At 36.5% G+C, this 15,043-nt stretch overlaps 1 protein-coding gene across 2 annotated transcripts; it reads left to right on the top strand.

Annotated features, from left to right (window-relative positions):
- Window positions 1–2,725: 2,725 nt before the first annotated feature.
- Window positions 2,726–14,347, top strand: LOC140154196 (ferroptosis suppressor protein 1-like). 2 transcript variants are annotated; one of them, XM_072176800.1, is made up of 7 exons: window positions 2,726–2,834; window positions 4,584–4,785; window positions 5,906–6,144; window positions 11,179–11,383; window positions 12,323–12,472; window positions 13,405–13,608; window positions 13,908–14,347. In XM_072176800.1, exons 2-7 carry the CDS (start codon window positions 4,614–4,616, stop codon window positions 14,072–14,074), a joined length of 1,137 nt encoding a protein of 378 aa, XP_072032901.1. In that variant the 5' UTR covers window positions 2,726–2,834; window positions 4,584–4,613; the 3' UTR covers window positions 14,075–14,347. The 2 variants fall into 2 exon arrangements, with proteins under 2 accessions (XP_072032901.1, XP_072032902.1); XM_072176801.1 differs by lacking the exon at window positions 2,726–2,834 and having other exon boundaries at window positions 4,557–4,785.
- Window positions 14,348–15,043: the final 696 nt, after the last annotated feature.

Raw genomic sequence — 15,043 nt, 5'->3', positions numbered from 1 at the left:
TTATAAAATGAAGTTTTGATTGCGATATCCACCAAAAGTCTAATTCTTACCTACAAATACTGAAATGTTACTTACGAATACAGCATAATACATGACATGTGTAATGAAGTGTCCCTACCAATGGAAAATAATTGTCAAAAACTTTAAGCGGTACCCCAGGACACTATTATTACCCATATACGGATTCATTCAACAATAATTTATTATGTAAAATTGCTGATTAACTACTTGTATATCAAAATGAAGTGGTCAAAATCTTGCTAAAAGCATCAAAAAAATTTTGATCTAAGGTAATAGCATTTATTCATTTGGACGTACCATCTGAAAGAGATCTAAAACTACCATTTTATTAATTCATTACCATAATAGCCAAATTTAAACCTCTAAACTCAATATAGATATTGTTAAATCGCTCATGTTACCTACGAATACCCGGGTTTCTTCACCTTTTCATTGTATAAAGCGTTAGGTGTATGCGTATAATTCCTAATATTCTGAAAACATATATCCTACTCGTTCTTATACAATGTGTAAATTGATTCATACTCATTTGATAAATAAAATACAGAAACTGACCTAAACTTCATTTTCAAAAATAAACTAGCATAAATTGACTAAGATCATATTATTCGCGTTATAAAAATAAAAACAAATATTTTCTGGTTGAGCTAGCATTTTCCTGACACCCTGTGGTCTACATTACACGAAAAAAGCGTTATTGGGAATATTCCATTTGTTTTAGGTTGATTAGTATTGCGATAGTGAAAGCTTCCTAGTGGTATTCGTAGGTAACATTGGGTTTTGATATCACATTTACTATCACACGTCCTGGATTTATTTTTCAAGATTAGTAATGGCACTTTTGGTTCCTATAAGGCCAATATGTCATCAATCAATGGGCAAAAGGAAAAAATTGTGGAGACATTTTTATTTCGGACTTTTATTTTTGGCCCGTGGACACTTTTGGTTGGATTCGACCATATACGGTATATTGCCGTAAAAGTACGGTATTTTCCTCTTAGTGTGTTCACGGTACAAGATTAAATGTGTTTCAGTCAGTGCTGTATACATCAAAGACACAACTTTAAAAAAATGAACTCAATAACGTTTAAAAACGTTAAATGCCGACACTCAGAATTAAAAAATGTTTTTAGAATGTTTTAAAAACGTTTTTGTGTTTGCTCGGTAAGTATGCACTTGACGTATAATGGAACTGAAGAAGGAGAGACAGTGCTTAAAATTGGTTGATTTTACACTATTCTTTTGCTAGAATTGTCCAATATAAACCCGCTTTTTTATTTTACTATTTTAACAAAGGCCTTATATGGTAATCGCTATGAGCGATTTAGTAAGTTCTGACATGTATGTGCGGCGTTTTTGCAAGAAGCAAAATAAGTCTACTCGAAAACGAGAAAATTGACTGTTCTTAATTTTAGGTTTGCAATCAGCACATATTAAAATATAACATATCAAAGTATTACAAAACGTGACGAGGTTTTCTTTCAAATGTGGAAAGAGTTTCCCCCGTTTAACTCTGAAGTGAAATTTTTATTCCGAAAGGGTGAATTTCACCCCAATTTTAAGAGTTTTTAGAGCGGGAGTGAATTTCACTCAAAATGGCTCTTTTAAAAGTGAAACTTCACTCTTTTGGAGTAAAATTCACTCTTTTGGAGTTAAAAATCCACTCTTTTGGAGTGATTTTCAATCTTTTTAAAGTGAACGAAGATTCCGTCGTTTTACTCACCCTTTCATTTAGAGAGTATAGTAAAGCTTGTAAAACGTTAACGTTTCATGTCTCTTTCACAAAGTTAACGTGCACAATGGCAGATTTTGTGTCCACTCTTGTATCTGGGGTCTTTGATATTGTTCAATCAAATTGATCGTGTATAGGCCGCATTAGACCAGAAATTCGAGATTTTAAGTTGATTGATTGATTGGTAGATAACTTTATTGGAACAAAGTTTGGTGCTTGATCATTGATGGGAGGCTGCTTTGCCTGTATATGAAATCACATTGAGCATGTCGATATACCATTTCAGATTTCTGGGTTTCGATTTTGGTGGCTTCGTAGATTGGGATTGATTGATTGACGGACTGACGGACTGATTGTTTGTTTGATTGATCGGTTGATTGATAGGTTGATTGATAGATAGATCATGCATGTATTACTTGATTGAGTGCCTGATATATGAATGATTGATTTGTTTATTGATCATTTTTGATTGCTTAAATAATTGAATGATTGATTGCCCCTTGATTGGTTCACGAATGCTTATTTGATTGACGATTGGTTGATTGATCAATTAATAGTGTTCTTATTCATTGATTAATGGATTCTTGGACTATTTGTTGCTTTGTTGATTGATTGACCGGTCGCGGCAGCGCTATGTTTTTGTGGGAAAATAACCAATGGGGTTTTCAGAAAGGCTAAGCATGACAAGTCAATCGAGTCAAATTATTCTTCTGCATTGTGCTTCCATTCAGATAGAGTAGGTCAATGCGAGCTGAAAATATCACAGATTTTACTTCAAAATCACTGCGGCGAGCCGTTTGAAGTTTAATTATGTCCACCATCCATTTCAATTTCTGTGAAACATTATAATAATGTAGACAGATCTAAGACTTAATTCTCACGAGCAAAGGGTAATTTCTTGTGTGAAATTTTTGTGGCTCATCTGTGCATCACTTCTTCAGCACTGTTGTCTGCACTGTCAGTGTTGTGGGTATGTGCTTATTCATGATTTCTCCAATTCACATTAGTTGTTGCGAACAGATAGCATCATAGCATTAATATTTAATAGCATTTCACCAAGGCCGACATATTTGTGAATAAGGTAAGCCAAGATTTTTTGTATATAATTTGTATTAAATTATGCAGGGATGCTACACGAAGTAACACGATGCGTAACCCGCGCCCACAACGAGCCAGCTATACGACACGTTTGGCGGCGAAGGGGGGGGGGGGGCACTCATATTTTGTTCCAGTTTTACTGGGACTTTTTTTTTCAATTTCAGACTATTTTAGTCCCAAATTAAACGAGGTGAGTTTTGCTATTTTGTGGCCCAGTGCTCGCGAAGCATGCATGCAAAATTGTGCAAATTTTTCTCAATTTGGCCTAAACACCTTTTTTGTACTAAAAAGGCAATGCCAATGTATAGGGCAATTATTTCAATATGTTTTCTTCTGGTATGATCATTAGGAGGGCCGTCCCTTTCAAAATTTAGGTGAGGTCGTATCCCCCGCTTCCGCCACATATCATGCATATAGACACCATTACATAGCCAAGTCCTAAAAATCGTTTTTTCAGGGGTGTGTGCGTAATTTCTAGGCTTTCCGTTTTCAGGGTACACACGCAACATTAATTTAAAGACGTGGTTGTGTCGGCCCGGGTGTAGTCCTACTATATGGCCTTTTGACATTGGCAATCCCAAAAAACCCTGCGGTACATCAAGAGAATTGCTAGCGGTCACTGTGGTAGGGCTTCCCTGGTACTGGAACGTGTGTGATACAAGAAGGAACTCGGCAATAATTATCTGTCGGGGGGACTCAAAATGGTCTGCCAAAATTTTTCCCCCGTCTCGGCCTGCCAAAAACCCTTGCCCTTCCCATCTCGGTCTGCCAAAAATTGCTTTCCCCCCTTTTGCCCTGCCAAAATTGACCAAATTTGAAATTTCACCCTCTGCATAAGCGGCCATTTTGGATTTATGCAAATTAGGCACTGTTCCACTATTTGGATTTTTGGGGACTTTTGATATGTTTTTGTGTTAGCTTTTGGGAGCCGGAGATGGATGCATGCGAAATGGATTCTGTTGTAATTAGTGGTGGGTGATTTTTTAATTTGTTTGGCCTATTGTTGCAATGAGATGATTTGTTCAAGTGACCGCCCGCGCTCTTGTCCTTTTCTAGGTGGGCTTGGGAATTGGGCTAGCCGAGTATGGCGTAGAGTGGTGTATCTGCTATTTGATATAGATCTTTGAATACCGGGGTAGAAAATGATGAATATCTCCCGTTAATTTTGAAAAACCAATTGTAATGCTTGCACTTGAAAACCAAGCCTGCGTATTGAAATCAAAAACTGACAAAAATTCAGATTTCATATGCGCAGAACAAACAAACAAAAAAGAGTCCTTTAAGCAGATGAAGGGCTGCCGCGCATGCGTAGTGGGGAAGAAACGTACCAATCACTGATCTCCACACAGATCAAGTGTTACCAATAGCCTTAGTCGAACGTCCCTCGGCCCATTTAGTCTCAAAACTATTAAACAGGTCGGAACAAATTGCCATTCGTGGCTGTTGAAGAACTAGTGGATTCGAGCTACCATCATGTGGATTTCTGCCATCAAGATCTCGGGCCGGTGACACTGTGACCTTTTGCATTGACAAAAATTGTTCCACTCTCTTTTTGCCCACCGCGAGGCAGATAATTATTGCATATCCTTACATATCCATACATCAACGTTGATGTTGAAGTCAAAGAGGATTTATTCATCATTAGGGTTGATATCGATGTCAAAAGGATACATTTATATAATTTCATCTCATACTTTAATTTAATTCTTTGTACTTGATGTTACATCAATAGCTTGTGGGTGATCATCTTCGCTAATTTGAAATGGGAGGATCTAGTTCAAATTTGCGAGACAAGCACGTGGTTATTGTCGGTGGGGGATATGCCGGCACTGCCATGGCCAACGACTTGAAAGAGAAATGCAAGATTACATTGATTGATCCTAAGGACAGTTTTCATCATACTATTGGTGGACTCAGAGCTCTTGTGGAAGATGGTATGTACATAATGGTAATTACTAAAGAAGTGAATGAGTGAGTGAGTGAGTGAGTGAGTGTGTGAGTGTGAGTGGGGGTGTGAGTGAGTGAGTGAGTGATGGTCTCTGGCTAATTCAATAGAGCATGCTTTTGATTTTGACTAAAAACCAAGGTTAACATGCTGCTTAAAATTAATTGTATTTTTGTGCTCCCAAAATATTATAATTGCCCAAAAACATATATTTTGATAGATTCCCAGCAAACACAAAACGTTTTCGACATCATTCGCCAAAGGTTAGAAAAGGTTGCCAGAAAACGTCAAAATGTCGGGTTATATAAAGGGTGTGTGAAGGGTATAAAACGTTTTCATAACATTCAAAAACATCTTTGATAACTCCCTGCAAATATTTGTATCATAATGTTATTTAAGTGTTGACAAAATATTTGGCGAAATATGTTTGTAAAAAATATTTTACAATAACATTTTGCAAACATTTTAAAAATATTTTTGTAGTTGTTTTATACATAACGTTTTAAAACGTTTCCATAACCTTTATATAACCCGACATTTAAAGTTATTAAAACGTTTTTATCACAACCAAAAACCCAAAATATGACCTGGTTAAAACATTTTAAAAATTGGGCGCCTTGCATGAACTTCGACATGTCGTAAAAATAGCATGTTTCCACGTAACACGTGCGTTTTATACGACGTAGGTGTCCAAAAAGTGAAATCGCAATGTCATTTTTATGGCCTAAAGCTTTGTGATCTCCTTTAAAGAACCCATATGTGATGCGATCAAGCAAAATCAGTCGGAACACGGAAATATTAAATTTTCAGTTTCTTATAGGATAGTAAAAAGCATTTACTAATCTAGATTTGGCAGGAAACCCCATTGAAATTGAACTACCAGTTCCAAAGATATGAGCAATTTAAGAGTTTCCAAAACAAGAGGAAACAAAAGGAAATATTTCCTTTGTATGGCTATATCTCAAAATCAATTTTCCCGAGTTCCGACTGATTCTGCTTGATCGCATCACATATTATTCCTCTTGTGTGTCAACTTCATAGCCGGGAGGTTCATAATCATATTCTTTTTATTATAGCCTATAATTGTCTTGTCCATTATATCTTTAAAGGGTACAGTAATTTGATTTTCATTCCATATGCACCAACATATGGCGAGAGCTTCCAGCAAGGCAAGGTGGTTAGTATTGACACAACAGCCAAGAAAGTGGTACTCGAGACGGGGGATGAAATCAGCTACGACTATTTAGTATTGGCTACTGGAACTACCGGTCATTTTCCCGCGAAACTCGAATTTTCTGTGACAGATTCATCGAAAGCCATAGAGACGTACAACAGTTATTTTGACAAGGTAAATAACTGTGCTTCCTTATCAATTCTTTATAATCACGTAAATTTACATTTGTTGAGAGCATTTTTTTCTTATGATTGTATGGTGGCCGTTTCGGACTGTAAGGGTAACTCGGGGAAAACAATCCCGGCACTTTGGGAGTATGAAACCGTAAAGGTCATCTGAGGTCAAAGATCAGGTCAAATTCAAAGTTTGCTCCGATCGGGCTATAACTCGGGGAAAATGATCCCTGACACTTGGGGAGTATGAAACCACAAAGTTCATCCGAGGTCAAAGGTCAGGTCAAATTTGAAGTTGCTCCGATTGACCTGTAACTTGCAGGAAATGATCCCTAAAAAACTATATTTTTTCTGAATCTTTTTTTTATTTTTAAGTTCACCCCTGCATAAGCGGCCATTTTGTAATTGTGCAAAGTAAGCACTGTTCCACTACTTGGATTTTGGGGGGCTTTTGATGTGTTATTAAATATGCTTTTCAGAAATGCTTTTTTTAGGGTGAGGTGGCCTCAGTGGTTTAAGGCGCTGAACAATTAGGGAGAGTTGAGCGAGGGGTTCGTGGTTCAAACCCCATCCTGCCCAATACTTGTTGCTCACTCTTAAAAGGGCATTTCGTGATCCACAGCCTCATCCCCCCCCCCACTTTGCTCAAAAAAAGTTTAGATTTATATACCACTGGAAACCCTCTGGCTACCGTGTTTATGTACCAAATATTTCTTGCAGAGTAGTTCGTTTCGCAAAAATATCGTGAAATTTGAATATCGTCCTGGTATACCAGAACGAAATTCGTTTCGCAAAAATATCGTGAAATTTGAATTTCGTCCTGGTATACCAGAACGAAATTACAACACATAGTCTATGGAGCAGTGTAATACACATATCATGCATAACTCGCAAACGCAAAATCGGAATCAACTGAAATTTTTGGAATAAGCTTTTTTCGTGGATATCTAGTGAAAATGTCATAAAAAGAGGCTGCTAGGATCACGAAATACTCCTTTAATAGTTCCAATAGGTCGGAAATTTCATAATCAAATTCTCTTTCAGTCTAGTAGAATATAATTGTGATAACATTTAAATGTTGGTAAGATTGTGTTGATCCAAGGATTGGTACCATCACGTGTACATATCCTTAAAACTTTTGAAAGCAGATTTTGAAAGTTGTCAGCTAGAATTTCTACTGGTGTATTCATACCATATGTCATTATTGACCAGTTAACAACAGGTGGACTTTGGTCTGTGTGAACATGCCTCTGGTAAATTTCTAGAGTTGCTCCCAAAGTGAACTCAGTATATATAAATTTCGCCGCAGTCTATGTTCATTACAAGTTTTACTATGTTCTAGACTCTAGTTATCACGGTTATATGTATTTTAAATAAATTACTTCTTTGCATTAAAAAAACAACAGCTTAAATTAGTTTCCATATAGTCGCTTGAAGTGAAAATCACGTAAATAATTGCAGGCCTTATCAAAAAGAGTAGAGGATCATCCCCAGGTTTCTTACCTGTCTCCCTAGATCCCAGGGCAGTAGTAGTTCTGTTGTGTGTACAGTGATGGTAGTAGATTAGTTAGCCTGTGTTAATAGTAATGTTGTGAAATGGTGATAGATTTACACTACGGAGCAGTGGTGCGCCTGAAATAAGAGGCGGGATTTCCAGAATTGATTGATTGATTGATTGAATGGATGGTAGATTGAATGGGTTCTGTTGCAATTAGTGGTAACTTTAATTGCTTAATTTTCTTGTCTAGCCTATAATAGTTAATTGAAAAAAGTTAATCATTTGGAACTACTTTTGTGTTCAAGTTCAATACAAAAAGCGCACGACCTCCAGACAAATTTGTGTTTCGTATTTTTGTGCTTCATTACCATTGTAGGAACGTCTATTTTCACATGATTTAAAGATTCAGATCTCATGTAAAATATTGATAAAGCCATGGAAGCTTTGCTGAAGAGGCGGTCTTCACTTTTTCTCTAAATTCTTTCCTTTTTCACACGATTGTAATGAACTTTGACGAACGAAAATATCCGGTGAAAAAATTCATTATGCATGCGCTGTATTCCGACAAATTACGAGATTTTAATTTTAACCCGGGATATAATTCTATGCCAACCATATTCGCTGATTATACACGCATTAAAGATCTATGCGCAGGAATAAGTTCAAAATGAAAAGGGAACATATCTGGTACCGTAGGAGTAAAAAAATATAAAATAGGCTTATACCAATATATCACTTTGTGAAAAAAAATCAAGATACGAAATGTGTAAGAAATCGTACATTGTTGCTTTAAAGAAAAGTAATTTTTTAATTGCTAAAACATGTTAAGGGCTCTGGTATGAACGTTTCGACAGTATTTTTTTGTGGGACATTAGAGCACATCAGACATATCGAATTGAATTTTGAATACGAGGAATGTCCTTCTGACATCAAATAATTTTGATTTTCTTTTAAATTTCGCGATTTATTAATACAAATTTTATGGCAAAATTTGATTTTTTTTTAATTTTTGATATTTAACAGTCCTCGAAGTAAACTTTTTAAATTTAATGATATGTACATAAAGTGTATGTATATAGCTGGGATGAAAAGCACATACCTACCTACCCTAATTGTTTTGGTTACCTATCACACTGATCACCGTTAAAATTTATAATGCTGCTCTATATAATAATAATAATAATAATAATAATAATAATAATAATAATAATAATAATAATAATAATAATAATAATAATAATAATAATAATAATGATGATAATGATAATGATAATGATAATGATAATAATAATAATAATAATAATAATAATAATAATAATAATAATAATAATAATAATAATAATAATAATAATAATAATAATAATAATAATAATAACACTATTACTACTACCACAGTGCTGCTGCTGCTACTGCTGCTGCTGCTGCTGCTACTACTACTACTACTACTACTACTACTACTACTACTACTACTACTACTACTACTACTACTACTACTACTACTACTACTACTACTATTTTAATAATAATAATTATAATAATAATTAGAGCGGTTCCCGGCTTTCACGGTTATCGGCTTTCGCGGTTATAGGCATTCGCGCTTTTCGGTACCTGTGAACCATGTGTGATTCTGCTTGACATCATGCAGTTATTGTTGCCTACATGTATGCACACAACACAGGGGCACTCACAATAGCCAATTGACCCCTACTGGTAGCGCTGTGTTGTAGATATAGGAGATGAACTAGTTAGCGTCATATATCAAAAAGTATAAAAGCTATGATTTTAGTACTTGCTCTATGTATCAATTACTTAATTCTTTTCAAAATATCTGAATTTTCATTCCGGTACAAGCTTTAATAAGGAGGACCATACATTCGTATGAGAAAGAAATCCTACCAACTATCCAAACTCCCGTGTTATTCCAATGCACATTTTGCTTCACCGGGCCGCCCTGGCTTGGTCGCATTTGGAAGAGGGGTGTCACGAAACCGTAATAGGTACAAATTTAGTACTTTCTGTCAATCAAGTATGGTTTATTCTCTACATGTCAATCTTTAAATCATTAGCATAGTCCTTATACTAACGATGAGTAAATGACAGCAAACCATTGACAAATACCCCAAAACTCGGTCAGTGGAGCTCCGCCCGTACATGTCAATAGCGTCATTATCGATTGGATTAGTCGACCGTAGCGGACAATTCGATCGCTCATTGGATTAATATTATCACGTGGTAATAAATTTGCATTTGACAATCGATTACTTAAATGGTTTAGTACTGCATATCTCGGTTTAATCTTCACTAAACGGGTTTATGGCTGGAAAGGTCACGGTGAATTTGCCGTGGACATAACTGCATTTGTTTGATTGGTTTAGGTCTGTGTGCTGTCTTGGTCTGTATGTTATGTTTCTGTTCAGAACCTCATGTAAGCCCAATGTGTAATTTTTGTCTTCGTGGTATTTTCGGCTATGCGTTGCTTGTCTGGTGCCATTGGAATAACCAATGCAAGAAATAAAAATGTTCAGGTTTGTTTGTAGCATACATGGTGGTCCAAAAAGAACTTTATTTACCCAATTTGAAAGGTTAATTTCTCGGAGATTAAAGAAGCTATTCCCAAAATCTTTATACATTCTAAATTTATATCTTTCTAAGAATATTTTTTGTGAAAAAATGATAGAAAAAAATCAATTAACAAGATAGCGGTTGCTTTACGTCAGAGGGTCCGAAATAGAGAGATTGTGATGTTCCATATGCAGCACGTGGACCGTACGTTTTAACGTGCGTTTTTACGTATATTAATACGGTGTTAAATATTGCTAGTCTCGGTTCCAAACTAGATTGTGCTCATTCGTCACGAAGGAGAACAAGGCGGCTGGAATAAAGACTATAATATCTTATCTTGGCCGATCTAGATCGATAGAGGGCATAGTGATTGAAAAAATAATAGTATCCGCAGGTTACCGAGTCTCAAACAGTACGCTTTTGATTTAGACTAAAAAGTCCACAGGTGTTCGACTAGTTCTATGACGTCTACTATGATGTCCTTTACATCTATTCAACATAATAGTTACTTCTTCTGTAGACTTCTGGAAGGTTTGAGCGGGATTCTCACATCTAGAAACGTGTTTGAAATTCACGCAGTACTTCCAAAAAAGCTCCCTGTTGTAAAGAATACTTCTGCCAAAAAGTCTTGTTTTGTTGTGTGTTGTATTTGATATAAATCGTAAATTGCCACATCTTGACACCTTGAAATCCTGTCTACAAAGCCACGCAGTCACAAAATGCAACAATTTCAAATTCAAAAATCGCACTTGGTGAAACCAATGAATGTGTGTAATAAACTCAATAGAGACTCTAAAGACCAGTTAGAGAACAATTTGGAGAACCTTTAATGGTTCTTTGAAGAGAAGGTTCCTCCTGGAGGACAGCCGATGAATCCTTTCAAAACCTTTTTTTTCAAAGAGTGCATGCCCCCGGAGTGCCGCCACTGTTTCTATATAATTTACATTAAAATATACTGTAACTTTTCTGTTTCAGATCAACGCTGCTAAAGATATCGTCATCATTGGCGGAGGTCCTGTGGGCGTAGAACTGGCTGGTGAAATTTCAACTGACAAAAAAGACAAAAAGATAACACTTATTCATTCAAGATCTGCTCTAATTAACAATGGAAACTTCACCGACAAGTTCAAGAAAAGGCTGCGTAAAGGACTTCAAGCAAAGGGGGTGGAAATTCTGTTCGGTAAGTAGGTCTACACTCCAAAATAATACCGACTGAAAATTTAGACTGAGAAGATATTATAGTCTGACATATTTTGCATTTAGGGAGTGATCGTTATTTACGACAGGGCCTTTTGAGGGGGAACCCGAATTTTTATGGGTCTTGAAGGGGCAACGCGAAATATTTCGTTGAACGAGGAGGTGGGATTGTTAAGTTTTAAATGTAGAAATTCGGGAAAAAATGGAGGAATCCGAAAATTTTGAGCGGACGCGAGTGGGGAATACGAATTTTTTTTGTCGATATTTTTTCCAAAACGCCCATTCCCCCCTGCCGTAAATAACGATCGGTCCCTTATATGACAAATGTATGCTAAATTCTATTTACCATTTGCACTGCATTGCAGAAACAGCATAGCAGCATATGCCCTTGCAAGGGCTTAAATTAGAAATGAAAAAAGGGGAAAATTACCTTTCTTTCGCTTCTTGTTTGACATCAATCAATCGGATTTTTTACTTTTTAGGGCAATGACCCCCCCCCCCAAAAAAAAGGTTCCTATGGGAAAGGAATTCTCAAAATGGTCTGCCAAAATTGCATGCCCCGCTATCGACAGGCCAAACAATCTTTGCCCCCCCCCCCCCTTTACACATGTCAGATTTTGGAGAACCCCAATTTAAAACCTGAAACTGGCTAATCATCATGATCATGTGTTGCGAGTGCAGCGAGCAGAAGTTGTTTACATATTTGTTCAACGTTTCTACCTTTTTAGGGCATAATATCGAAACGATGCCCAAATAATTATCTGTGCCAAAACTCGATTGCCCACCCCCATTTTTGGCCTGCCAAATATCGTTCCTCCCCTTTTTAGCCTGCCAAAAAATCTTTGACCCCCCATTTGGTATGCAAAAATCTTTTGCCCCCTTTAAGTTATATTTCATCATAATCAACATCTCTCGTCCACAGAACACAAAGTTAGCAACCTAGCCGAGCTCCCAAAGGATGGTTCTGCGAGATGCACAGTAAAGACGGACAAGGGGTCACAGGTGGAAGCTGATCTGGTTTTTGTTTGTATCGGTCTAAAGACAAACTCATCAGCTTATTCCGAAGCCTTCAGTAAGATTATATAAAATAGGTTTAGCATGTATACTACTCGAGGGTTCGGTCGCCCACCTTTGCATATGTGTGGGATCTGATAGCACATCAGATTCACCATTTTGATGTTTTGAAATTAGCAATATAATACAAATCATGGCAAATTTACATTTTTGACATTTAACAGTCCTTGAAGTAAACTTCATAAATCTAACGATGTGTACCTAAAGTGTATGTAAGCCTAGCTGGGGGAAAAGTCGACCATTAAATGAAAATTTTGACCTTTCATATTAAAGATATACACGAAGTTTCTTAAAAATTTAGGTCTTTTGTACTGTTTGAGTATTATTAATAACGCACGTGTGTGTCCTACACGCACAGTTTACGCACGGACCTGGATTGATTGGAGATATCAGAACCGGTGAGCCACAACAAATTTCCAACATTTCAGTTGATATTGGATTGGCGAGATATGTGCAACTGCATGTATTATTCGTCTGATCACAAGGATTTCAGAAATGTATAGTTTGTGCTATCTATACGACCTATTGTTACATACAGAGTTATTCTACAAAAACCTCATTTTGGGGTAAAAATTACATATTTTGGTTGTACAGGGGTAAAAATTTCAACTTGCTCCGATTTTGACCAAAATTGTGACAAATTGTCCGTGGAGCTGACACAAATTGCACATAACATACTGTTTCGTGATTCTTATGTCAAGACAAACAATTTGCCACCAATTTGGGCAAAATCAGAGCAAGTTGAAATTTTTACCCATTTACATCTAAAATTGCCATTGTTACCCCAAAATACTGAACGACTGAATCTGCCAAAAATGTTTAATAAATAGGCATATGCACACAAACATTTATTCCTTCGAGTAATGGTGGGATGAGGCTGTGGATCACGAAGTGCCCCTTCAAATAAGTTTATTTATTTTCCTTTAAAAGGTGGCAAACTTGATGAAATCGGGTGCCTTAAAGTTGACGAATTTCTTCGTGTTGAAGGTTGCACAGATGTCTTTGCTATAGGCGACTGCTCTTCTGTAGATAGTCAGGCTAAGATGGCATACAAGGCTAACCGTCATGTTGAAGTTGTTGCTAAAAATATCCAGCTTCACGCAGACAAGAAGCGTCTTGAAGCGTATAAACCACGTAAGTTATATGTTATCTTTTTTACCCAACCCTGGCATGGCAACCGGCAGCCAGTTCATAGTTAATTCTTGTAAATAGAATTTATGCAGAATGGTTTGAACTTATGTAAACCATGAAAGATAGAGAACTGTTTCTTCCATGTGTAAACTATAATAGGTTTTACAGAAGTCATTTTGCAATGACACTTTGTTATATCTTTATATATCTTTATAAAGTGTACTTGTACCTGTAATTGCCAGATTAATTTTTATTATTTAAGGCAAATAAGTTAAACCCATTGTGCTTTTTATATTCTGCAGCTTTCACTGCGATTTGTGTGCCTCTTGGTCGTACTGGTGGAGTGGCTCAGATCGGTAATAGTTTTGTGGCTGGAAACGCCATAACAAAAATAGCGAAAGCGAAAGGACTTTTTACAGAGAGTTACTGGAGTAATCAGGGACAGAAAATGCCAACAAACAGACTCTAAGAAGCAAAAACATAAGCACAATATTTAGACTCATTGCAATAAACCAACCGGAACGGTATAACAATTGAAATGGCAGCCATGTTGGAGGACAGTTCTGAGATAGCTTAAGATGACAGAGGGACAGGTCTCTAGATCGGTTCCACAACCATTCATACTATTTTATTGTAAAAGGTGTCCCATAAAAAGGTTACATGTAGAAAATGAACCGCATTTTGTGATGGCTCAACATCAATGTCAATTTTGTCAGCTATTATATATTCATCCTTCTCCTAATTTTCCTAAGTTTCAACTCTGCATCTTAAAAGCAACCTAACTTATTAGCGCAAGATGACAGGGAGGTCAAGAGTGGCTAACTATCAAAATATCGCAACACGAATGTTGAACACAAGCACACCTTTGTTTTCATTTCTTTATTACTTTTTATTTTTGCTCTTATTTTTTCTTGGTTCAACTTATTGCACAAAAGAAACAAATTGAAAAAAATAAATATTACACGCTGAAAATAAATCAGCTTTGGAGCTTAGACTCTTGGAAGATGGTCATTAGAGAAGAACACATTTTCGCTGGATGTGTTTCTGCACGCTGCACCACCTGTCTTCAACATAGTGAAATTAATAACAAGCTTGTGCATTTAGGCTTTGTTGGGTTGAAATAGCTGCTGTGTTATATGCTCTGTAAGAATATTGTACATTTCTGGCTGAACTCTTGAATTAAAACTGAACGAATTCTCTGTTCATCAGAATAAAACACTGCATATTTGGATACTTTAGATAATTTGGATATTATCAAGGCTACAATTGACTTTAAGATACTTGTCATCGTCTACAAATGTCTTCACCAGACAGCACCGAAGTACCTTTCAGATTTGCTTCATGTTTCAACATCTCATCGTCGTCTTCGTTCAACTTCGACTGCCTCTTTCATACTCACTGAGCACAAGACCAAGAATTCAACCTTTGCTGACAGATC

Source organism: Amphiura filiformis, chromosome 6 (assembly GCF_039555335.1).
Source record: "Amphiura filiformis chromosome 6, Afil_fr2py, whole genome shotgun sequence".
In the NCBI taxonomy this organism is placed as follows: Eukaryota; Metazoa; Echinodermata; class Ophiuroidea; order Amphilepidida; family Amphiuridae; genus Amphiura; species Amphiura filiformis.
This window is presented reverse-complemented; position numbering and strand designations above follow the sequence as displayed.